General features: G+C 42.6%; 1 protein-coding gene across 2 annotated transcripts in view; it reads left to right on the forward strand.

Annotated features, from left to right (window-relative positions):
- LOC105279403 (protein slit) overlaps nt 1-27,547 on the forward strand; it is a 392,017-nt gene that overhangs the window by 338,893 nt on the left and 25,577 nt on the right. For both annotated transcript variants that reach the window (XM_011339144.3, XM_011339145.3), the window contains exons 2-3: nt 17,389-17,460; nt 18,059-18,202. In XM_011339144.3, the coding sequence (XP_011337446.1) occupies nt 17,389-17,460; nt 18,059-18,202 (216 nt within the window). The remainder of the gene's footprint in view (nt 1-17,388; nt 17,461-18,058; nt 18,203-27,547) is intronic.

The following is a 27,547-nucleotide window of genomic DNA, read 5'->3' on the forward strand; positions in this document are numbered from 1 at the left end:
AGCGTATTATGAAAACATGGTATTACAATTTTAATGCAACTTCAATGTAACGTGTGCCGCACCGTAACGCAGCCGCGATATTACACAAGGGCGGATCGCCAGGGATTTACATTACACGTAGCACATGCAGCACGAAAGCGATAAATATAGCTATTAATAGTGCCGCGCATCATCCTCGATGCACGCTGCAACGCGAACCTGCTTATGCTTTTGAATTTCGGTAAGTCAACGTTAATATTCCATAAACGCGCATTAGTATACTTCCGATTTGATTATCAAAGTCAGGCAGAGAAGGCACCAAGTACACGTGCCACGGATTTATTTATTATTATTTATTTACTTAGTTACGCTGTTTTGTTATTCTGAGATATGTACCTCCTGTACGAATATAAATCAATACACGGTTTCCATCAAGTATTAAGATGTATTGGGTATTTATTCGCAATAACGATGCATTGCATATTATATTGTATATTCTAATATATTTAAAATTGTAAAATATTTAAATTTTTCTGAAAGACACTACGTTAATTAATAAAATCTTAAAGCAGTACAGAAACGCCCCGCTCCTTTGCTCCTTTGTGGAATTCTAGTAGAAACCGCGATAAGTTATTAATACTGACGTTAATTGAGATAAGAGCAGGGGATCACGCCCTCTTCACGCCACCTGTGACGTAAATGCAGGGACAGGACTTTACTTCTTTGATCCTAACCATGTCATATACGCCCGACCACCTACATGCACACCGCTTTTATGGTTCTTTTACAATCCATCGTCGAGGACTGTAGAATAACATGCAAGTACACTTGACTCCGCTGGAGTTGTTATTCGCAGCATTGAAATTGATCATGTTTATAAATGTATAGCTATAAACATCGCATAGTTTATGAACATCTCTATTCTAACGATAAATTGATAAATTGATATTGCTTAGATACGGTAATTGGAAATATGAATGTTAAATATTAGTTAAAAATAATTGATTGCAGATAAAATATAATTAAATATATGGATTTTATTTTCTAAAAATTGTGTGCAATAATGTCAATTGCAGAGCGAATTCAAAATTATTAAGAGGACATACTTGATAAAGTGTAGCTTTTTAAATTAATGGATTTGCAGCAATCATGCATATTTATGATACAGTTGAACGTACAATAAAACTCGGATAATTTATGCAGTTGAGAATTTATCGTAACAAACTTAATGTTTTCAAGTTTTGTTTACATATGAAACTTTCTTACTTTGTTAAAATTTATACGATGTAAATTGCACGAGTAACATTTAACTTTTCAGTCATAAAGTGTATTGCACAGTGTAACAAAACTCATTAATGTTATTTGACTTTAAACGAAGCTCAAGGCTTCTCCCTTGAAAAGATATTTTCCTGGGTTTAGCCTTTCATACAGTGTGAAGGACATTAATCCTTCTTTCGTGCTGGAAAAACATCTTGATAACGCTCGTGAAACGTCGCACGGACGGGAGAAAAACGCAAACTTACGCTCAATTACGCGAGCATACATTTCAAGTAGCAGCACGGACGATTTTCCCTAATTACTGAATCCTCTACAATACCGAGTTTGATTATACTCTGGCACGTGAGTTTCGTTTTCTTGTTTAAACCGTACACACAATCGCGCAAAGGGATTATGACGTTCCCGCGGATTCCGTGCGAATGCAGGCGACAAAGCAGTAATTTTCCGAAAAATGCATGTTAAACGAAAATGACGTATCGTTTAAATTCAAAGTTTGGTATTGGAGTGCCAGCATCGAAGTTGCAGAATTATTTATTCAATTTGTTGCGGAATCTCCACATTGCGTAGAATATTTCTCTGAAAACATAGGGGGATGCCAATACCAAGTGATAAACTTTGTGTTCGATTTGCCTTACATATCGAGAGAGAACGACAGCGCGCGAGGACTGCAACGTGTCGTTATTGCGGCCAGCACCGAGAAATTTAAATTGAAGTTTCAACTTTAAATTGAAACACAAATCCATCGTAACCTCCGGCAAAAATCTGGCATTGTCACTTCTTTTATTTTCAGAGGCGGCGGATTTTCCCCACGCGAAAATGTACAAAAATCCGATACGTCCATATTTATTGACTGATACCGCGCATTTTCCCTCCACGCTTCTTCGCGCGGAATTTTGCTCGGGCGCCGTTAACAACATAAAAATACATAAGCCCCGGACGGTGCATTTCAATTATTCGCGGGCTCAATTTTTGGTTTATCGCGAAATCGACTGGCGAGTAATCCCGTTGCTCATGTAACCAACTGTATTGTACTTTCCTCTCTCTCTCTCCCACCTCCATCTGCCAACTCGGTTGCCCGCTTCAAAAAATGCCTAAATATTTTATAGCCATGATTTGCATGGTGTGTTCCGCATACTCGTCGATAAATCCGACGCGGACGAGGCGCGTGAGCTCCGCTATAATTCACGTTCCACAGCGACTTACGTAACAATAAGTCCGACATGAAAAACTCAAGGACCGCTCGACCTATATCAAGACCTTTCGATTACCAGTCGACCTTCCTGGTTCATCTGATGATATTCCGAGTGTAACGAAATAAATCTTCGAGAGAGACAAGCAGCAACCTTGAAACGGACATCGTCTCCGTCACAAGACTTGACGGCGAAGCATTAACGTTAGCGCTAATTAAGCGACTCGCGTTAACGGTAATTAGTCGTCGCCTGGAAAACGAAAGAGAAAGAGGCGTCGTGTCGCAGCGCCGTTTAGATTTAGACGCCTGATTTCCGAGCATGAAAGCACACCGCGTTCTCTCTCTCTCTCTCTCTCTCTCTCTCTCTTCTCCTTTCTCTCTTCCTCCCTCGCTGTGCACCGCTCACGCACCCTTTTAAGTTTCGCTCGCGGCGTTACGTACTCGCTACGCTCGTGTCCCCGCGTGTGAGTATGCGTGTAACTTTACATCCCAAATGAACAGCGTCATCGTCCGTGATTTAGCTTTCCTAGCAAAAGCTTTTCTAGTAAAAGTGACCCAGAAAGTAGCGCGTGGCAATGTCAACCTGACAGCAATATTATATAATTTATTATTATTTTTTTTCTGTGAACGTTATTATAATACATTACCTTGCATTGTCTACGTGAACCGCGACTTTATTACAAAATTACTACGAAATATAGCTTACACCAAGATATAAACATGTATAAGAGAATGTAATAAATCTGTGAAATTATCTTATATAATTATACAAGTTTTCTTAATATGCGAGTCTGAAATTTGCACTTCTTTTTTAAATCGCAATAATCATCAGAATTGCGCGTCTTTCTGACACGACGAGAGGAATCAGAAAAGGTGCGGTGCGTTTTGGGCGTTACAATCAAGAAAGGAGAAGATGTAATAGCATGTACGTTTATATGAGTACGAAAACGTAATGGTGGTATGATGATGAAAATGAGAGATGTGACGATGAGAGATGCGAAAGAGCAGAAGAAATGACGTAAAGGCAAAAGCATTTTTTCAGGCGCTATTCCATGCGGAAAAAATAGCATGAACAGAAGCACTAAAATGTACGGCTATGACGGGCACTTCCGCCTCGAGAAGTTTTTCGTTAATTGCTGGGCGTATGTTATGGAGAAAAAGGATCGTTGCCACTGCACATTCACTGTATTGTCGGCATTTTTAATGCTACATGATCATTTCGACAAAAGTATATTATTTAATCTCTTCATTATATAAAATATATGAATATAAAGAATATATAGAATGGACAATAATGTGACTGGAGAAGAATGATAATAATATATTAATTAAAAGGAACAAAAAGGAAATATTTTAAATATTTGTTATATAAGAAAAAGAAATATTTTATTAATACTTTAAGTTTTTTATTAATAATAAACGGTAAAGTGATATAATTTTACAAATTATAATTATGAAATTTACTATGTAGATACGACAGCCTCGTTTTAAAAATATTGAGTATTAATTATTAATTTGCTAATATCGTTAAAATTTTAATTATGCTTTATTATTATTATATTTATTTACTTTATGCTGTTCTAATTCTGTATAAATGTAATTTTATCAAATTATTTTTTATTATGAGTAATAATATTTCGATATTTTTTTCTATAAAATAGAAACTTTCAATCTCTTTTTAATTCTATTTTTCAAACTGCTTTCGTATTAATAATAATCTTAATGCATAATTTTTATATTACTCGGCAGTTTTTTTACTTAACCATGAAGAGCATATCTACTTTAATAACGGTGATGTTACTGGTAAAAGCTTTGACAATATTTAACAACATTCCGGATCGCGTTTCTCGTGCAATGCACTAATTCAAAATCTGATACAAAAATATCTCTCGTATAAACTACGAAGTTTTGCGATGATGGAAATAAAGATAAATTGAAGTTCGAAAATGTAAAATAGCAATTTTATAATTTCAAAATGCATCAATTAACAATTTCATATTGAGTAATTTACAATACTAGTACAACACGGGCGTGCACTATTTTATTTTTTAATATTAATAATGCCTAGAGTTCTCGATGATTTAAAATTCGTTAAATTAATAAATGAAAAAGTTCTAGCCCTTAGACATTTTTTCTTTTTCCGAGGAGTTCTGTGATATTTATATTGTTAGATGGCATATTGCCTAGAGTCCTCGACTATTAAAAATCCTTTAAACACGCAAATGAAAAAGGTCTAGCCCTTAGAAATTTTTTCTTTTCCGAGAAGTTCTGAGTTGTTGATATCATTATTTTTTATATTGCCTAGAGTTCTCTGCTATTGAAAATACCGTAAACTCAGAAATGAAAAAGTTCTCGGGTTAAAAATTTTTTCTTTTTCTGAGCAGTTTTGAGTTGATGATATCATTATTTTTTATATTGCCTAGAGTTCTCTGCTATTGAAAATACCGTAAATTCAGAAACGAAAAAGTTCTCGAGTTTAAAATTTTTTTCTTCTCAGAGGAGTTCTGAGTTGATGATATCATTATTTTTTTATATTGCCTAGAGTTCTTTGCTATTGAAAATACCGTAAACTCAGAAATGAAAAAGTTCTAGCCCTTAGAAATTTTTTCTTTTTCCAAGGAGTTCTGTGCTATTTATATTGTTGTTTGACATATCGCCTAGAGTTCTCGATTATTTAAAATTCGTTAAAACAATAAATGAAAAAGTTCTAGCCATTAAAAAATTTGTTTCTTTTTCCAAGATGTTCTGTGCTATTTATACTGTTATTTGGCATATTGCGAAGAGGTCTCGACGATTGAAAATCATTTAGATTTAGAAATGAAAAAGTTCTAGCCATTAACATGTTTTTCTTTTCCGAGGAGTTCTGTGCTATTTATATTGTTACCAGTACAACACAGGCGCGCGCTATTTTATTTTTCAATATTAATAATGTTTTCGAACAATAATATCTTATATCTGTTATTTATTATATGCACAATTATGACACTCTACCAAATTGTTAACCTCCACGCGAAGAGAGCCGCGCGATGGTAATCTAAACTGAACATAACGCACAACGCGAATCGAGATAACCAATCAGCGTCGCGGAAAAGAGGCAACAATGATTTCGATTTGATTTAACACGGCTTTTTTAAGAGTGGATATGCAATGTATACAACAAAATCTTATATTTACGTTTCCACCAAAAAATTAAAAATGCCCGTATTTATTTGATAATGTGGCGAATTGTTGTATTTGCTGATCGAGACGAGATTTCGCAATAATTTCCGTAATTTATTAATAGCTAATGTAGGGAAAATACATTTTAACGAGTCACGATTCACCTGATGCAGCCACATGAATTGCAATTAACGGTATTCTATAACATTCTATGTGAATGTCTGACGGACATTTCGTAACTATAAATAAGGCGAATTTATGCTTCCAGTTATGCTAGTTCATGACGTAAAAGCAGGTTATACAAATTTCGTCAGTCTTAGTTCGTTGAATATTTTATTGAATAACCATATTATATAATTGTGGAATCTATATATACATATATATACTATACATAATATACTACATTGAGTTTCAATATATTCATACAATAAAATACAGAAAGAAAATATGAGCTCTTTTTAATTTTCAAATCTAAATTATATAATATTTTCGAAATATTTACCTGGATTATTATCAAAAAATTTTTAAAAAATTTTAGATCAAGTACAGACCTCAGAATTCAATGTTTCGGAAAACTCAGCTCGCTTTACTTAATCTTTAGGCGTGCCATCTTCAAACAGAAGTGTCACTAAGCATAATGTGTGTCTCACCCCTCTTAATGGCAGGACAAAAACGATTTGAGAACGGTCAAACAGGGCGAATGCCAACGATATACGAGCCGTGCCAGCAGACGCCGTTTTGCAGAGTGCAACGGCTGGCAGAAATGGTCGCGATCGTCTCGACGCCGACGCGTGCACCCGCATTGAAACGCGAAGCGCCAGCATCCGCTGGTCCCCGGAGATGGTCGGCTGCGAAACAATTATATCGCATTGGGAAAAGAACGGCAAACTGTTTGCCGAATGCCGTGCGATGTGACGGCGAGGCCGTGAGGGTGCTCGTGAGGGCAAGCTCGAATGATTTTAATATTTCGCAGCGAGGCAGCGGAGGACGGACGGCGTTGTTTAATTATCTTGATTACAATGCCGCTGTGCGATCCGTTGATTGCGCGGAGGTAGAGGTGCCGTCGGGGTCGTCGTTTAACGAACTCGGCTCTTTGATCTCCACGCCGAAGTTCTTAATTATTTTTCCGCCGCTTCTTTCGGGAGAATCGCGCGAGGGAGCAGACGTTTGACCGCCTTCTCGCTTGATCCCCCGTCCGCTGTCCTATAACGTGCGATTATGTAAGCGTTAGCCCGAGAAATCCCTTTGGTCTCACGCAGGCGTACCATGCATTTTGCATTGCCGCGTTCTGATGCCAAACACGCGCACTGATGCGCACGCACCGCAAATCCGATGCAATTCACGCGTAACGCTTCGATTTTATCAGAACATCATGAGTGATGTGGAACATTCTCCTGCAAATACAATCGGTTACTTTTTCTCAAGAAGCTCTTTTTTCTGTCTGTCGTAATATATTATACTTAATATGGTGTGTTCAAATAAAGCGGAAAAAAGAAGAAATGGTTTCCAATTTATTACACAAAATTAGTTTTCCAATCCGCAATTTTCAGTAATAAACATGTATTTGACACAACATGTTTCAAGTCTAATATACCAATATAATTAACATTTACTCCAACCAATATAACTTGACAATTTTTCGCATTAAACCTGCCATCTTGCTAAAGGGTCTTTAAAAGCGTTTAAGTCTGACAAATATTCGAGAAGCAAAAGCAGGTCACGCATTTCATTGATAACGAACGATAGTATTGTTACGGCGTATTCTCTGATTATTATAATTGCCGATTATCATATTTCCCTTCTTTCCGCCGTTTGAATAATCGCCGGTGTAACGCACGGCAGACGCGCGCGTCCTCGCTCTTGCCGGCGCAGAAACTCACCGTGAGTTTCATCTCGCGCGTGAGCATCTCGAGCATTTAACGCATTCCGCCCCGTTCCTGAATTACACCGTCGAGTGTAATAGACGTGCGGGTACATCCTGTTTTACAGCGCGGGTGGATACTCCCAAGCCCGTGAGATGCACGCCATCGCGATAAAACTCGCGTGGGTCATCGTGCCCGCTTTATGGTCTCGCGATATGGGGTCGGTCCACTTGGAGAAGGACTTGGAGAAAAATCATGCGGCTACACGGACTATCTGAAATCTAAGAGGCTCGACGCCGTTTACCCCGCATTACGGCGAGTCCACGTTCGTTGTTATACATACCGGCGCATTTGTCTTTTCTGAACCAGTTGCACCGGGCAATGTACGGCTGTCAGGAAACCTTGAGGGAGATGCATACGTTTCCGCTGGATAAAACGATACAAATTGCTGCTTCGGGTGGCTGCAAGGGTCGCGAAAGCGGTTTCAGACGTGTCGCAAGATTTTGCTGGCATGTTTATGAGAAATTGATTTTTGTGTTCCGGTACGTGCAAATGAAACTCGCGCGTACATGTTACTTTGTAAATAGTAATTTGCAAGATAATATACGTAATACGTGGTAACATATAACATTGTTGGGAATTCTTTTATTGCCCATAGCGGAATCTGCAATTGATTGACAATTCGAATATACGCGAGCGCGAGTGCTTATCTAAATTGTAAAAACGCTCCGGGTTATATCCATATTCTGCAGTTGGAGTCATACGTTGCACCGCCGCGCCACGTGGGCGAATATTTATTTTTCTTGACTAGTTACGCCCGCTAACGAACCACCCACACCGTCAGAAATTTTTAAAAGTGTAATATATCCTCCGAGCGAAACAATATTTTACTGCCCTCGGTTACATTATAAGCGTCGCCACTTAAAATAATGGAGAGCGAATATCTACCTCGGCGGTAAATGCTACATAACGAAATACACTGCGATATGTTTGCACGATATCGATGCTAATCGACGAAAGGATGTCATACAATTTTAATCAATCGTAGCCAAGCAAGAACTTAATAAATTTTCATGAGGGCAGTATCGAGGAAAATCGCAACATTTAATATATTTTACTATATAAAATATAAAATAGTATTTATATTAATATATTAAAAATTAAAGCAGTGAGAATAATTATCACAAATATTCATATATTTAATGATCCACATTATATATGGATTTTATATATGACATATTATATTATATGACATATTATATGGATCATTAAATATATGTTTGTGCAAGATACATGTGTATGTGATTATCTTTATAATCATAATTTATTTATCCCTATCTATTTCTGCGAAATAGCGATATTCATGATGCATTTCGAAATTCTGTGTAATTCAAACGGAAAATGTATGCCTTCCGCGAAACGTGCGCTATTAGTTTTCGCTCGAGGCCGTAAGCACGCAGAAACAAATTAAGAAGTAATTTGCCGGCCGAATGATAAATCGATCGATCAATTACCACGCTTCGTGCAAACTTGCTGGAGCTTTTCTTCGCCGTATTTTAGGTCAGTTCACGTAGCTTCTTTATATGCGACCCCGCATTTGTCTTTGCTGAACCATTTGCGTAGGCAAACGAATCGCCGGCCGACAGCCGCGAAAGTGGAGCAATAGTTTGGCGCTTCTCCGTCTCTTCGTTTGTACACGTAGCCGGGGATGTTTAGCATCGATTCTACCGTTAGGTGTACGCTAACAGGCCGTCGTGCACAGCTGGCAGAGAAACGCTAAAATGTACGTGGCGAATTAGTGACCGACCGCTTTCCTGCGCCACAAACGGGGATTGTTATTACAGCTCTGGACTGCGTCTAAGAAACATGACATCGCTTTGAATGCCATGTCTCTGGCGCTGCTCGGAGACGGATCAAATGATTCCCTTGTTGAAAACAATGGTCGTTTGTAAATCGATGTCAGCCGAGGCAGTCTTGCCTGTGGAAGGGTTGGGACCAGTTGGAGCCATTGGAGGTTGATTGAAAATGGGCTTATGTATAATTATATAGCTAATAGTTTATTTTTGAAGCGTGCAAAATGCACGATTTGAAACTGTCTGGGTATGTGGAAATAAAATAAAATAAAATATAATGAGAGAATAAAATATAATGAGATATAATATTAATATACTTATAATTTATTCAAAAATTTTTATTGTTAAAATAAAGTTATAATTTTTACGGGAATATTACTCACTTTGGAAAGTGAATGTGTGATGAGCAGAGGCGCTTTTGAAAAATATAATAAATGAAATTCATTTCTTGTGACAGTACAACGTGATATTTTACCGCAACATAATTACAAGGAATTTATGCAAATGTGCAGTTTCCTCTTTCTCTTAATATCTTTATGACTAATGTGTCGCATTAATTGCCGATTTCATGTTCCTGAACACTTCGCGACTGCCGGCCAATTTCTTCATCCTTAGCACTTTATTTCGATAACGCGCCACGCGATTGACAAATCACGATTGACGTCACCGCATTGTACCGTAAATGTTCCGACACGCAAGTGCAATTTTCTGTGTCCTGACGATCGTTAACAGTTGATTTTACCGAATTGGCACGAGGACGGGCGGGTGTGAGGAATGACTGGTCACACAAAAAAAAGATATTTCATCTGGAGGCACGCCAGCTCGACAAATTCAAGCGCTCGGCGATCGCGCTGTGCAATGTCACAGCACAGAATCCCGCCTGAATGTTTCAGGAGTCGGCGCGAGTGCTTGTTGCACGCTTCAATCCTCCTCGCCGCAATAAGTTTCCGCAGTAATACGGCCAAAGCTCAAGTTTAAACACTATGTTAATTGCATTGTTCCGAAACGCGGCGCAAGAGGACAGCAATACGCGTAAACGCCATCGTCCTCCATAGCGAAGCATTGTACAGTGAATCGACTATTCTCGTCGTCAACCCTCGCTATTATTGTCTCGCGATATGCACAGACGCCGGCGTCATCCGTCATGCGGCGGAACGGCGTTGCAAATTATTGTTCACGTTTCTTTGAGAAACGCGCGGAAGTCCACGGCGCGGCGACGACGCCGACGCCGACGCCCGCCGTGACGCATAATGCCAGTAAGATTTCAATTACGAGCAACCCCCGATAGCAGTCTCCAGGAAACTGTCCGATCGTGCATTCATTCGTGGAACGGACCGCGTGCCGTTCACATTCTTTACGTTCCAACCGTCGAGATTATTCGAGAGTAGCGGCTCGAACGGAGAGCCGTCGATACGTCAAATCGACTACCGGCGCTCTCGCCTTTTTCTCTTCCACCCCCGTCGATCCGCCGGATCCGTCGGAGACATCAAGGGCGTCGACGCCTCGCCGGTAAACTCAATCAAGAGATTCCATTTGCATTTCTGCGCCGACATGCAGAGGACTATATTTTCTCCCCGTGAAGCGGTGACGCTCTTTCTTATCTGACACGATGTTTTCACCGAGCAGCTGTCTCCGTTCGTCCTTCGCTGCGAGATTCCCATGGCACGGAGCGGGAACCCGATCGCAGGAATGAACAGTCGCTCTAAATGCAATATTCAACTTATCTGCATCTGCGAACCCGAGAGCGCCCGTGAACGCTGCAGCGCTGGAAATCGGGGACGCAATCTATCGGCCGGGTGGAACATATTTTACCTATCCTGGGAAAACATATTTTCCCGGGAAAATAAATCGGCCTGCAAGCGGATATTATTGCCACAGGGTGTGCGTTATTACGTCAGAGATCCGTAACTTTGCGAAGAAGTTGCGCGACTGAGACATAAACAAGCTCAGGCGCATTGGCGCGTTGTAGATGCAGTGAACTTTCTTCGTGCCGTGCACGTACACGCGTGCATACGACGTCAAGCAACCCTCACAGAGGTATCTTGAAATAATCGAAAACTGCATATTTAATAATATTAAATATTTAATTGGAGGAGCTGCAAAATTAGAATAAACTCAGACAAGCTTAATTCCAGTTAGCTTAATTTCGTTATATTTTTGATGACGATTGCTAATCGTTCGACATAATTACAGGTAATTATTTATATTAACGGAGCAACCTCTAATGACCTTGACCTTGACATATGCTGTCACAGTCACCCTCCTGAGTGACCTTCAAAAGGTTTTAGCCGTCGCTCATTGTTTATTAAAAAGTTATTAACAAATGAAGTTTCGAAATTATAGTAATTATTTTGAATATTGAAAGACATAAACGACGAATATGAACGAAGGAAGGAAAGTGATTTAACCTAACCTAATCTAATCTAACCTGGTTAGGTTAGGTTAGGTTATATTTTCCGAAACTGGAGCCCGGACACATATACGCTCGTTTTTCATCCCGCTTCGCGGGAGGGCGGGGGGGGGCGGGGCGAAGCCCCTCCCCCCGCCAGAATCCGTGCCATGTACTAGGTGATCAAAATTTGTATGGTGAAATCTGTAACACCGGCTCCGGCGGGGGGAGAGGCAAAGCCCCTCCCCCCGCCCTCCCGCGAAGCGGGCTGAAAACGAGCGTATGTGTCCGGGGCTCCAGTTTCGGAAAATATAACCTAACCCAAACCTATTTCTGATTTAAAGGTAAAATTCCATCAAATATACTCTTTCGTAAACGTATATGATATCGTAAAATTATGCTCTATTCATTAAACGTTTTTGTTAATAACATTTTAACAAACAACGAGCGACGGGTGAAACCTAGTGCGGATTATTTGGGAAGGTGACTTTTGTAATATATGTCAAACTCAAGTCCTTGCTTCGCGTGGACAGGTGAAAATTCGTGCAAAATCATTAAACTTCTTTTGTTAATAACTTTTTAATAAACAATGAGCGACGGCTAAAATCTTTTGAAGGTCACTCAGGAGGGTGACCTCTATAATATATGTCAAGGTCAAGGTCATCCGAGGTTGCTCCGTTAAACTAAATAATTACCAGTCATTTTCTACCAGTAACTGTATTGAGAATTTTCATAATAACTGTTATTAAAAATATCTTTTCTCTTAACTGTCTATAGTAATTTTAGAAAGTGACTTACTGACATTATTATATGATACTTGATAAGGACAAGAATTAAAGGAATTTTCATTATTTAAGTACTCTGGCAAAATACAACGAATCATTTTGAGATAATCACATAATCACGCCGAAAATCGAAAAAGAGAGATTGAAATTGAAAGCCGAGCCATTACCCTTAAGCACCGATACCACATCTTGATCGACGACGAATTATGCCTTACATCCGCCGGACGTTTTGACGCGCGCGTATAGCAGATGGCGGATTACACGTCGCTGCGTTTCCTAGCCGGTACCTATACACGACGATGCAGACGATGCCAGAGCTGCGCGCACGCGAAGCCTGAATATAATCACCGCCCATAAATCATTCGATTCCCAAATCCACGTGCGGGACGCGCGGGGGCGAGGGCGCGGCGGCTTAGCTCACGGGGAAATCGAAGACGCCACACGTCTCGATCCTCCTCCCCATAGATGCGTCTCACCTTGTCACGCGCCACGGCGCCATCCACCCTTATCTCCGCGACAGACATTTCTACGACATTAAGCAGGCGTATCGACAACGCGCGGCGCCACGTGCGAGATACGACCGGATATCCGGCCGATCCCGCGGCGGTATCCTCCCGTTTCGCCCTCCCCCATGTTCCGCCACCCTCTGTGTTCCTCGCGGACTCTCTCGTTCGGGGCGGTTGTCTGCAAACTTTGATTACATCTGCCAGCAGCCTATCTTCACCTCCACCCTTGTTTCTCTGCCTTTTCATCCCGCCACAACTCAAATATAGACACGTACCACTAACACCTTATTCTTGGACTGGTTGTCTACCCGTCACCAACACCCCGACTGCCCGTTTCTCTCCCCCTTGCTCCTTCTGTTCCTTCAGATCCTCATTGCCGTCCCTCGTCCCATCAGAGATTTACCACCGTCAAGGTGGAGTCTCCCTCCGCTCCCATCCCGCCACCGCCGTCGCGAAAATCCATGGAAACGTATTTAGCGGATGTCCCGGCGAACGCGAGATGTAATTTCGTTAGCCGGTACGTGAGCCGCCTGGCAAAAGTGCAAGATGAAAATTGCGCCTTCCAGGAAGGCTATTGGATTTCCGAGCGGCATCATTGTGGCGATCGAATCGAGTCAATGGCGAGGTATACGGCCAGAATCGCAGAATCGCGACGATAAGCGATCATCGTCGCGGCGGCGAATCTCTTTTCGGCTTTAATGCAATTTCTGCTTCTTGCTAGGTCGCGGCACGCAGCTTTTTCACCGGTCAATCGCTACATTGTCAATTTCCGATGCTGAATGCAGAGGTTTTCTTATTAATTACTAGGTTGTAATATATTCATCTCGTTTTTTTAATGCTTGCATTCAACAATTATAAAGACGAATATATTATGCTAAAGCGTTTGCCACTTTATGAATGCTGGAGGATGATTTTATTTAATTTCGCGGAATTAGCATTGTCGTTAGATGACCTCAAGCATTACCCGTTCTCCGGAAATTCCGTCGAAAAAAGTTGCTTCGTATCACCGTAACGACAAATTACGAACTGTCGCTTCGGGCGGTAGACTCTTTGCACCGTTCAGACACTCCTCCATCCAGTTCGTTGAGCAGAGGTCCTCCATGCAAGACGATTACTCGAACGATCGCCGTTATTACTTTCCGAGAAGATGTCACGCTATTTTAATTGAGCGTAACACCGCATAGGACGACGGAGTCTGCGCGAAAGGCCACATTAGGCTTCCTGGAAGCGCAAATCCGTCGTGAAAACGCCACACGCTACAGCTCTCATCTTATTCTGCGAGCTGCCGGCGGTCACGAACCACGATATTTCGCCATAGAGGATGTCGTTGGTGACTTTGAACGATCGCGGTAATAACGAGGGAGGAAGCGGCGCGGCTCGAACCTCTGCAGAGATCCATTCGATGCAGAATAAAAGCAGAAAGCTCCTGGAGTTATCGCAAGAGAAATAGTTCGGAAAACGGTAACGATAGAAATTTGTTTCCAGTCCGATTAAAAAGAAAGCTCGGCTTTCAGTTGAGAAAAGAAAGGTGCATTGTTCAAAGAATCTACTGCGCAGAACTTGGAAGTTGGACAGAGCCTGAGATACTTGACAAATAATTCAGCTGGGAATTTTAATCGTTTGTTTTTATGAAATATGGAAATGGAAATGGTTGCCATCCGTCGTTCTGCCGGCATCGAATTGTTTGTTCATTATAACGACGTTCATCGCGCTCGTCCCACCAAAAGAACCGTGGAAAGTAGTGACAACGATAACAGGGAAAGTGACATCGTTCGTTAGACACTTCCTAAAGCTCTCGTTAGACGCTGGGTAGCCGTCACCCGTTTTATCCCGTCGAGAATTAATCGAATCGACGATAAAGTGGATTATGCGTCGAGGTTCGATGGGCCTCGATTCCATAATGCGATTGGCCATGCTCCCACAGGAGGTATTTTCAGCTTCCTTCAAGTATAATGATTCATAATTAGATATTACCTGCAACGTACTAAGGAGGGCGCTTAATATCTTAATAAAGTTAGCGGGAAGTACTTCATAGTCGTTATCCCGGGATATTATAATTAACTAGCTCGCGACTAATTCAACGGGAGTGATTTTTCTTCCTTTATCATGGTTTTTCTTGAAAATATCGCTGCGGAAATGTTCTTAGTTAAACTCGCCCCCTCGACAAATATATAAAATTAAAATTCTCTTACGCGAATGTCTGTATTTGTCCGCGGAATTTTATAGAATCTTAATGCAGAAGAGCGAATTCTACATGATAAAAAGTTTATTAAGTTGAGGATACGATCCGAACGCTACATATGCAAAGAGATCACGTGTATAACGCGATTTATTAGGGGTTTAGAGGGTTTTTTTGCTCAAAAACGCATGTATTTAAATATGATAATGAATGAATACCTTAATCAAAATATATTCCTTCGTTTTCTATAACTTTTTCCCATCTTTCTGGCAAGAGATGGATTCCACCACGATAAAATCACTCTTCTTTTCAGTTGATCCATTCGTCGACGAATTTCGCACTTCTTCCAAATTATGAAAGTGTGTATCCTCTAAAGCGTGTTGCATCGACCGGAACAAATAATAATCGCATGGAGAATACGCGGGGTGCGGTAAGACTTCCCATTCGAGCTCTAATAGTGTTTGTTTCACTCATAACGCAACGTGAGGTCGAGCGTTGTCACGAAGAAGAATCACTTTCCGTCGTTTACTCGCAATTGGTGGTCGTTTTTGGTCCAATGCTTGCTTCAACTTGTACAATTGGTGTCGATAACGATCAGCCGTGACAGTCTCATGCGGATTTAACAGCTCATAGTACACTATCCCACCAAATACAGAGCATTACTTTTGAACCGTGAATATTGCGTCTCGGAGTGGATGTTGATGGTTCGCCTGGATCCACCCATGATTTTCTGCGTTTCGGATTATCAAAATAGATCCACTTTTCATCCCCAGTAACAATCCGAGACAAAAGACTCTTCTTTTTTTGCCTGGCGATCAACGAAATGCAAATGTTCAAATGGCACTTTCCGATAATTCATGTCGAACCCATTTCCCTTCTTTCTGAATTTTTCCCATTTCATGTAAATGTTTGGTAACTGTCGTACGATCAACATTTAATGCTCTGGCAAGTTCTGAAGTGGATCGTGTTGGATTTTCGTGCAATAATGCTTGGAAATCTGCATTTTCAAGCTTTCTTGGTTGTCCCGAGCGTTCTTTGTCCTTCACATCAGTATCACCACTTTTAAAGCGTCCAAACCAGTATTCACACGTCTTAATTGATGGGGCAGAATCACCACAAGTTTCCACAAGAATTCTATAACCGTCAGCCGCAGTTTTGTTTTGATTAAAAAACAAAAGCAACGCATGTCGAAAATGCTAAAGAGCTTTCGGAAGTTGCATTTTTACGATGATATAAACACGACTGTTATCGCATCTATTGCTATAATGCTACTAAATGTCATGGATAATGTCAAGACTGTAAGAAACAACAGTTATCGGAAACAGCTATTGGAACAAACTGACACTACAGCCATCTGTTGCAAAACCCTCAAAACTAAATCACACTCCTAATATATAATATTGCGATGTAGAAAGCAAAAATGGGAAAGGTTCACATTCCCCCCGATATCCACATCAGATCTCACGAGACGAGAGGATTCCGGAAGTGTACCCCCCCCCCCCGTCATTTTGTCGTCGTTGGAGAATTACACGTCAGTGGACGAAAACGAGGGAATAATTTACGTCGGGTTCGCCGGGCCAGAGAGAGGAGAAATCCGCGCGGAGGAGAGAAAGCGCTCTTGTAGGCTGACTTTGTTACTCGCGCCGACCAGCTCTTACCCCGAGCTTTTTGTCAGGTAAAAAGTTTCCCCGGGAAAGGAACCAATTTAATAAGGCCTTAATAACTTCCCCGAGGGAGGCAGACGCTCGTCGGCGTACGGCTGTGTTTGACGGCTACTTCACGGTCTTCTCCTTTTTCGACGTGAAGAGTAAATTCACGCTTCCTCGTAACGGAGCGGTATAACCCTTTATTGGCAGAGCAGCGATACCGCACACTCTCGTCAGCCCCCTTCTCGCCCTGGCACGGTTGTTCAGCTTTTATTCCGCGCCAAGGGTGGATACGGAACTAGGTTCGCTAGATCGATAGAGTTGTATGTCAAAGAATCTTATGCCACGGCAGTTGCACTATGTTGTACGCGCAGTGTACGATGAAACTTTTAAGTATACGGTATCTCTACTGTACGCAGTGTAATTACGCGTGAACTAACGTGTTATACTATTTGATGAATGGTTACGTACTTTAACTCTGTGGCAGTTATGCTTATAATTTATTCCGTTTGTATTCGTTGAGAACTTTCGATGCTAACTTGTTCTCGTTCTTCTTGTTGCAGAGATCTTCAAGGAAATAACGTGTCGGTGATATTCAAGACGGATTTCGAGGACATGGCAACGCTCCACGTTTTGTGAGTACATTTTTTAATGATGTTACTTTGACGTTTAAATCAATCATCGAGTGAATAAGGAATGAATTACTAATCAAGTTATTTATTAATTTTTATATAATTTTTTTTTGTGGTTGAACATAAATCCGAAAAGATGATATTGAAATTCAAGTTGCGCTTACGTATTCAGTAATGTAACGATTAGAACTTTAGCTCGATTTAATTTGATTATACAATAGCTGCTAATACACGAAGTTGTTTATACTCTACTAGCTTTAATACCCGGCCTTGCCCGGTAGAGTTTACATTAAACAGGGTTTAATTAACTTGTAGTAGGTATAGATATATACATATCTATTATTGTATAATAGTATAGATAGATTATTTCCTCTAAAAAGAATTATTAAAAAAAAGACGTTAAGACCTTCTTCTCGTCAAGACGAACAAAGTGATATAACACACTTGTGGATACAGTTCATGTTTATTGAGAAAACGCATTTCAAAATATACACTTTCAAATTTATATAATAGTAAATAAATAAATAAATAAATATAGATTAATACGTCAATAATTTTCTTTCGCAACTGGGTCACATAAGGATTCTATTTTTATTTATAGATTACTATCCAACAATCAAATTCATACCATCGAAAGAGGCGCTTTTCAAGATTTGGTGGCGGTGGAAAAGCTACGCTTAAACAACAATCAGATACGTCACCTGCCCGACCTCCTCTTCAGCAACATGATGAACTTAAAACGCTTGTGAGTACAATTGCACATATTATCACGCGACTTGCTTTATCACGATATGTAAGAATGATGAAAAAATAAGCCTGTTGACAGGCAGCCTTTATTCATGCCGCATAATTATCACATAAATTATTGCCGACAAGTCGTGACCATTAACGTTAGTCATTAGCGTCTCGCTAAGAGAGCTTGACGGCCGGTTATTGCGCCGGTGTTGCAAATTTGAAATATTTCATCGGCGCGGCGCGAGGTATCGACGAGCGTAAGAACGGAATTCGTTAAGAGCCGCGAGTGTATTATACCGCGGGATTTATGCGATCTGTCAGAGAGCGGTATACGGTATACACGCGCGAAACCGGTAAACGGCACAGCAATGTTGCGAGATACGAAACGATGTTGCAACCAGTCTACCACGTCATGAAAGTTCGCGATATCGCGGCAGCATCCGCGCGCGTGTACGTACCTATACACGCGTGTGCTCGCGACTCGCGCGGATTTCGCGCCGGCGAAATCTCGGGAGAATAATTACACGTGGATCAGTCCGACTGCCAGGTTCCATGTCAGACACGCACAATACGCATATTGCCGTCTCTGCGGTCGCCTGTTTCTCTCTCTTTCTCTCTGCTGTCCCCCCTCCCCGTGATTTTGTTAAGCGCGTACGACGACGGCGGTTATCGTATAAACTTTTCAGACGACGACCTACATACCTACGTATGTATTGCGAGAGGCAATGCAAGCCGGGGGCTTTGTGAAACCCGCCGAGTTGGACTTCTCGATCGAATGTACGCGCGGCTGCATGCGCGACTTTTCGCCCCGGGGTTTAGCTTCTTAAAGGCGATCGTTCGATATGCAACGCCGACGTCGACGTCGACGCCGACACCGATGTCGACGCCTGCACGCGACGCTCCGGAGTGTTCCCTGTCTTCCGTGACCAACTAGCTCGAGTACGGGCGTACGCTATCGCTCGTCGACTGTCTTATTAGCGAGGCCTGATTCGGTAACGAGAGAGCGAAATGAATAGGCGGGAGTACCTGCCTGCGATTCTAGACACTTTCCAGATACAAAGATTGATGAAGTCATTAGATAGGCAAAATCGGTACCTCGCGCTGGATCATTAATAAACATACGAATCGTTAATAAATCGTAACAAGCCGAAATTGATCAAACGCTTGATTAGAAGATCTAGCGAATTTTACACCCCGTTCTGAATCGGGTGGTACCAACTGATAATGGTTTTATCCGTCGCTGAGTTCAAGAATGCTTCATATTTTCGATCGCATCTCTCGTATGATCACGAGAGCGTGCACCCACAGAAAAGATTTCTGGACTTAATGCTATTACTCTTTAATCTATCATAAAATAAAATCGCTATAGCGACAATCATATTTATTATTGAAAAGAAGCATATTTTAATCTTGAATAGAAAATTCGAAAATCTAGATTCAAATAATCTTGGTGCTATCTCATTCATTTTCTCAGAAGGATTTAGATACAAATTTGTAGCAAGTTCAAGATATTCTTGATTTAAGAATATTGTGAGATCTAAAAGACATCTTATTCTATTCTTGTAAGAGAATTTGTAGAATCTGCACAAAACGGCCAATATTTATGTGTTGCAATCGAAAATCGGGAAAGTGTTTCTGTTATTTGCAATGAATAAGTGCAAAAGATATGGAAATGTCTTATCTCGAATCTTATTTCTCAAGTAAGTATATTGTATATACTTACTTACATTTCCATATCTTTTAATATTTCTTGTAGAGTATTGCACTTATTCATTGTAAATAACAGAAACACTTTACCGATTTTCGATTGCAACACATAAGTATTGGCCGTTTTATCCGAATAAAGGACGGCGCCGAGTCGACGAGCGACTGTGAGAAAATGATGCGTCGACATCGACAAAGCCTACTATAAAGTGGCGCTAATATCAAATTATTCTACATACAAGAATATATAAGCATAAATTTGTACATGTTACTCTTGTCTCAAGACAGTAAGACAATCTTATTTAATTCGAGAGAGAAGAACAGAAATTACTGATTTAAATTAAAAATTGTTTTATTTTCATATTTTTTATACTTGTAACACGATTAAATTAGTCAAGAATATTTTTCGTCTTGTTATCAGAAATCCTTTCTGAGGGTGTGTATCGAAGATAATATCGAAACCGCGGCCGTGAGACGTTTTCGTACACACAAATTATGCTCATCCATAAGTCGCCCGTCGTGAAGGAGCCGACCTCTTTCCAGCGGGATGACTGGTCCTCCTCCCGGCATCCGACGTACGGTTCGCCTCTCGCTAACGAGAGGAGCCACCTCGACGTCATGAGAAATACCGATCCCGTGATTACCGAGCCGTCCTGGCTCCGCTCGCTCGTCCGTCCGTTGCTTTTCCTCCGAACGCGCGTCGGTCCGGCAACATTCTTCTCGATCCGGAATCTCAATCAAACGTGGCACGACCACGCTCCACGGCCACGGTCGTAGAGAAAAACGAAATAGAGACAGGCCGGCCTGACGAGCAGCGATATCGCGCCTTTATCGCGATCGAGTGGGCACAAACCGTTTCCGCTCGGAGGTTCCTGGTGTTCCCGGCAGCTGCCAGCCACGCGGTCGAAAAGTGCGCGGTCCTCCTTCCCTCGTCGTGGATGACAGGGTGGCGGGATCCGGGGAGAGCCGAGACCAGAAAAAGAGAGGCAAGAGCGGCGGCGAGTGGGGAAAAAAGAAAGAGAGAACGAGAGAGAGAGAGAAGCGGTGAAGGAGGAGGAGATCGTCCATCTATCATCCTGCAAAGTGGGCGAGATGGACGGGACTCGAAACTTCCCGTCTCGAGGCTGCCCGAGCGGAGGGCATAACGTACAGTTTCTAACGATAAGGCTGGATCAGCCACCTTACAAAAGGACGGTACTCCGTCGCGACCTTACGGCGGGATTCTCACGGGGGTTCGGATGCCCGATAATCCTTCATCCGGCGCGGATAAACCGGCGTTTAAAATCGCAGAGATGGAAGATGCTAATTCGCGCGCCGCCGTATTCGCTATCCAGAAACTCTCGGAAACTCGTAGCTTCGTGGCATGGCCTGCTCCCCCGCAGCTTCTCCGAGATATTTCTCTCATTCATAGCTAAATCACAGGCCTTTCTTTCTCTCTCTCTCGCTCTCTCGCATCACAAAGCTTGTTAAGTCTAGGATTTCGTTCCTCGCCGAAAGTATCAAGGAAGAAACGAAGTAACATCGTATTGCTATTTTGTACTTTTTTTTCTACATTTGATAAAATACCGTTGAATTCGTGACGTTACAATATTAGTAATTCGTACGTAACATTGTCCGCGAGGAAGGAATTTTATTTCGCCGATACACAATTAATCGAAAATCCGGACGAGCACGACTCAGAGAAACAGCGCCGCCGATACGCGAAATCCGATAATTGAGTGATAAGCGGGCAAGCAGGCAATTAATTAAGACCTCCTTAATGTTCGGCCGAGAGCAAGACGTGGACTTAATTATGTGCTCGTCTCGTAAATTCGACGCGGTCTCGCCGGGGTGTGGGGGCAGGTCGCGCACCGTGAACGCAACATATGATTAACCCATCGCGCAAACATAGAAAGCCACGCAAGGTACCCAAGGTGGTAAGAGGACGGGAGGTAGGATGAAACCTACGTGGTAATAAATGGTTTGACACAATGGAAAGGGGCGCGGACACTCAGCTGATTAGTATCGCTCTTCCATATTGCGGCGCTTGTAACGCGATACACGCGGCGCGGCGTATGCAAGCTTGTATTTTACGACGTTGTACAGCATTTGTCCGCTTGTACGCTTAAGCCGATAATAACCAGGACAAACGCCCGCCGAACCGAACGCTCGCTTCGAATGATTTAGGGGACGAAATTTTGTGAACCGGAGGTGGCGCGGTGGCTTTCGACGTCGACAAATTGCGGGCCCGTCACACAAGGAGTTGCCTCGGCGCGCAACCTCTCGGTTTATCGCTTGGGCCGCGGCTGTAATAATTATCGTACAGTTGTTATCGTGTATCCCGACGATCGTAATACGCTGCATTATACAGCCTTCCTGGCCCCGTGCGGTAAATCCCTCTCGCCCTGACGTGCGGTGTTACGTCACGTGCAAGCCGGATGTAAGACCGCCTCAATAATCGCTCGTGCATGCCTTCATTTCGTCGTTAATTTGCAAAGTCCTCCCGAGGACGTGATGCTCCTGATTCTCGCGTTAATGCCACGCGACGTTTCCGCGTTCTTCGTGAACGTGAACTGGATCCGTCATTTATTAGGAGTGTGATTTAGTTTTGAGGGTTTTGCAACAGATGTCTGTAGTGTCAGTTTGTTCCAATAGCTGTTTCCGATAATTGTTGTTTCTTACAGTGTTGACATTATCCATGACATTTAGTAGCATTATAGCAATAGATGCGATAACAGTCGTGTTTATATCATCGTAAAAATGCAACTTCCGAAAGCTCTTTAGCATTTTCGACATGCGTTGCTTTTGTTTTTTAATCAAAACAAAACTGCCGCTGACGGTTATAGAATTCTTGTGGAAACTTATGGTGATTCTGCCCCATCAATTAAGACGTGTGAATACTGGTTTGGACGCTTTAAAAGTGGTGATACTGATGTGAAGGACAAAGAACGCTCGGGACAACCAAGAAAGCTTGAAAATGCAGATTTCCAAGCATTATTGCACGAAAATCCAACACGATCCACTTCAGAACTTGCCAGAGCATTAAATGTTGATCGTACGACAGTTACCAAACATTTACATGAAATGGGAAAAATTCAGAAAGAAGGGAAATGGGTTCGACATGAATTATCGGAAAGTGCCATTTGAACATTTGCATTTCGTTGATCGCCAGGCAAAAAAAGAAGAGTCTTTTGTCTCGGCTTGTTACTGGGGATGAAAAGTGGATCTATTTTGATAATCCGAAACGCAGAAAATCATGGGTGGATCCAGGCGAACCATCAACATCCACTCCGAGACGCAATATTCACGGTTCAAAAGTAATGCTCTGTATTTGGTGGGATAGTGTACTATGAGCTGTTAAATTCGCATGAGACTGTCACGGCTGATCGTTATCGACACCAATTGTACAAGTTGAAGCAAGCATTGGACCAAAAACGACCACCAATTGCGAGTAAACGACGGAAAGTGATTCTTCTTCGTGACAACGCTCGACCTGACGTTGCGTTATGAGTGAAAGAAACACTATTAGAGCTCGAATGGGAAGTCTTACCGCACCCCGCGTATTCTCCATGCGATTATTATTTGTTCCGGTGAATGCAACACGCTTTAGAGGATACACACTTTCATAATTTCGAAGTGCGAAAATTCGTCGACGAATGGATCAACTGAAAAGAAGAGTGATTTTATCGTGGTGGAATCGATCTCTTGCCAGAAAGATGGGAAAAAGTTACAGAAAACGAAGGAAAATAGTTTGATTAAGGTATTCATTCATTATCATATTTAAATACATGCGTTTTTGAGCAAAAAAACCCTCAAAACTAAATCACACCCCTAATATATTAGATCATTAACTAAGTAATCCGGGTCGCGTCTGAATGGCGATGCACCTCGATGCGACGTTTTGGAGAATTTTATTTTTCAAAAGTCGCCTATCTATAAAATTAACATGCGACAAGTCGTGCTGTCATAGTCAAGTATATACGTTTAATTCGACTCATCTGGACGCGACCCGGATTACATAGTTAATACTTTCGTTGCGTTGTAAGCGCATCGTTTCGTATCTGCGCTCTGCGGTGTCAAGCAAATTAATCTCCGCCGTATCTCGCAGATCCTATTTCGCGGAGATGGATGTACACGGCGGAGATGTACTCGGTGGAGACTTAAAGTCTCCTCGAAAGCGCAGTAGAAGTTTTCAAATGACTGTAGTTTTCCGAGTCGCGCCGCGAGTATGCTAAGCGGAAAATGTCAAGAATCCCAGCACCGGGGAGGAGGCATCGCGTCGTCGTCGTGGAAGCTATTAAAACCAGTTTACCGCATACACGCGCGGCAGCGTTGTTACGAATGCTCCCGCGTAACATTCTGAGCCATTGCGTCCGAAGAATGCGCGCTCAGCCTCCGGAGATTGCGGTCCTTAGTGCCGCGTCGTGTCGACTTCTCTCCCTTCGGCTTTCATAATCCTTCGCGCTTATGCCCACCGGCTGTAGGGCGGAAAAGATTGCTGGGACGGACTCCCGTTAACCAGAAGCTGGCGACATTGCACGCGCGATCCATCGGACCTCGTTTCGTCCCGTTCTTATCTCGGCAACGCAGTTAACGACGCCGACAATCTCGGAATTGGACGAGCTGCTCGCGAGATCCGAGGACCACCGGGCCCTTTTGTTAGTTCCGCGTGCGCACACCGCCACGTCGAAATTCGGTAATTGCTTTCTCGATTGGCTCGAGCGAGCTGGGAGTTCCCGGGTCCCTCGTCTTACGTACGTTGATCCGAAAGCACGGAAATCGAGCGGGCCGATATGCTTGCTCCGCCTGTTGATTATTGTCGCAACTCATTATCGTCCATTCCGTGAGCTCGCCGAGCTTGTCGGCTGCCCGGGGATGCAACATTGTGCATCGTTAATCGGGTTGAAGTATCTCATCTTTGTAGATTGCCAGCGTCGACCGTTGTATTGGACGCTTTATTAAATTTACGTCTCTTGGCAGCTTGGATGATTAATCATTGCAATTAAACGCCGTATGAAATTTTTTTCACGGCTGTCGTTCGTTGTTTCGCAGTCGTAACCGAAATTGTTCATCGTGCTTCTTACGTTCCTACGTAAATGATAAAATCAGAATTTAATTTACGATTGCAGCTACTTTGCGTGGAATTGTCTATCTGGCAACGTGTAACGGTACTCGCGTTCAATTCGCGTCGCAATTTCGTAATCGATCGCCTCCGTAGATACCGATGCGGGCTGCTGCGTTTCGAAAGAGAAAGAACGGACCTCGGTACTTGTCCTTTGTTGAATCAGGGTACGGGCACTTTGAAATTCGGGAATTGCTTTTTGCGATTGGCTCGAGCGCACTGGGAATTTAATATCCGCGGTCCAAGTTTCCGTATGCTCGGTTTCCGCGCGCTCGATTCCGAGCTTTTCCGTTCGCCGTGTTTCCCGCGGCCCTTTCCCTTTGTATCCTTCCAATTTATTAAACGCAGATGGGATATCTCCAATATTCATTACTCTACATACAAATGCGCTCGTTCTCCAAGCTGCGTTTTTACGGGCGTCTTCGGGCCGATATACGTGACGCTTGCGGATGGTGTCGAGTGCAGCTTCTGATCCATATAATCGATAGTTGCGAAACTACTTTTAATTCGTTCCATAGTTCCGCAGTTCCACGAAGTGTTCTAGAGAGGCGAACTTTTATTACGTGTGACAAACGTTCATTCGATAGCGCGATTACTCTCTTTTTCCTCCCCTTCCCTTCTCTCTCTCTCTCTCTCTCTCTCTTTGCGGGGACAATAATATTTCGCGCCGGTCGACTCGAACGCGAGTGACGCGAGTTCCCTTTGTGCAGACGCGCGCGGCCGCGCGTCGAAATTCGGTAATTACTTTCTGAATTGGCTCGAGCGAGCTGGGAGTTCAATCTCCCCCAGGTCCCCCTCGCACTCTCACCTTATGCCGCTCTCCCCTCTCGTCTTTCTCTTTTTCTCTCCCGTTCTCTTCGTCCCGCGTTTCGCGTTTTTGTTGTTCCTCCTTTCCTCTCGGCCCCGGCACGACGCCCCTCTCGCGTTCCCTCGCGAACATAATTACAGATTGCGAGTTCCAAGCCAATGGATGGTCAATGGCGAACCGTACTCCGAGACCACTAACCTATCATCACAAGCCTCTGGTTAACTCAGACCTCGAGAGGAGGTTTCGAGGTTCCACGATATCCGCGTGTTCTCTCCAAGAGAGAGAGAGAGAGAGAGGGAGGGAGGGAGAGAGAGAGACCGACCGCGCCATTTGTCTAATCCTCGATTGTACGGAGGTGTCCCTTCGTACCGATGGGAAACGGCTCAATTATTTTCGCGAACTTTTCACGTGCCGCTTTATTAGCGCTCTCAATTATGCAGATGCTCCACGAAAACGAACGGCAGATGATGGACGCCTCGTTATCTTTCCATTATATATTTCTATATATTTTATATATCTTCTCATGAGGGTAATATCGTACTTGTGAGACTCAAAGAGGCACACAAAAACAATTAAATTTCTAATACCAAAAAATGCAACAAAAGAGCTGCAAGTTACATTAATTACGATAAACTATTGCACAATGGATCTGGCAATATTTTAAATAGTTTTAAATCCTCAATTAATAATGAAAATAGATATTTTCAATCCCAACAAATTTCTATCTCATTGTGGATCATCATCATTGCGCGATACTGATACAGAAGCTACCGATATAAAAATACCTTAAAGAAATTTCCAGTTGCACAAGTTCACAAGACGCTCGATCACGCAAGAGAGTGACCTTTAATACGCGCGGTCTCGCGGAAGAAAGTAAGAACGAAGATCTTGCAAGTGGTCTCGTGGATGAATCGATTCTGAGGTAACTCGGAAGTAGCTGCGAGCTACGCGCGATTACGACGTATGTCAAGACCTCTGTGGGGAGACGGTTGGCGCGCGGAACCGCGTGGAAATGGTCACTCGTTACACGGGTAATGATCCCGACCGCGATGAAGAGCACTTGCAGGGGGGTCTATAACTATTCACGTGACGGTCCGCACGTGGTGTACGTGGCCGGTCACACGTACAAGCAACTTTCCGGGGGATAATCATGCGCGCGCGCGAGGGTGGAAACACTTGCCGCGACATTCTGACGCTCTTGAATAATTGATCGAAAATGTAGGACGAACTCGCGACTATAGTCGCAGTAAAGTGGCACGAGCGGGTGTTGCACCGATGATGATGGCGAACGTGGTCATCCGCCTTCGAGAACGCAAAGGTCGCCAGGTCAACGGACAGTCGCGAGCTAACGCGAGTCTGACGAACGTGACGCTGATGGATTTTGGTAATTTTTAAGTGCACGCTCGAAGCACCAACGTGGAATTAGGACGGAGCGCTACCCCGAGCTTGAATATGCCCGGAAAATTTGATTTGGCTTGTTTTATAAATCGAGTTATAAAATCGGGTTAAGCGTGTAGATATTGTACCATCGAATGATGATGTATCGAAAAATGCTTTAAACGAGATATTGCTACATTTAACAATATCTCTTGATCCCTTTTGATGAATTTTATTCCTTTTGATAAATTGACTGACTGGAATAGCGAAACATTTCGCTTTCAAATATTTTCAAAAACCTGGTCCTAATACTTTTTATAATTATTCTTCTAAAAATACGCAGAATGCGGTTAACTGAACATTTT

Source organism: Ooceraea biroi, chromosome 2 (genome assembly GCF_003672135.1).
Source record: "Ooceraea biroi isolate clonal line C1 chromosome 2, Obir_v5.4, whole genome shotgun sequence".
In the NCBI taxonomy this organism is placed as follows: Eukaryota; Metazoa; Arthropoda; class Insecta; order Hymenoptera; family Formicidae; genus Ooceraea; species Ooceraea biroi.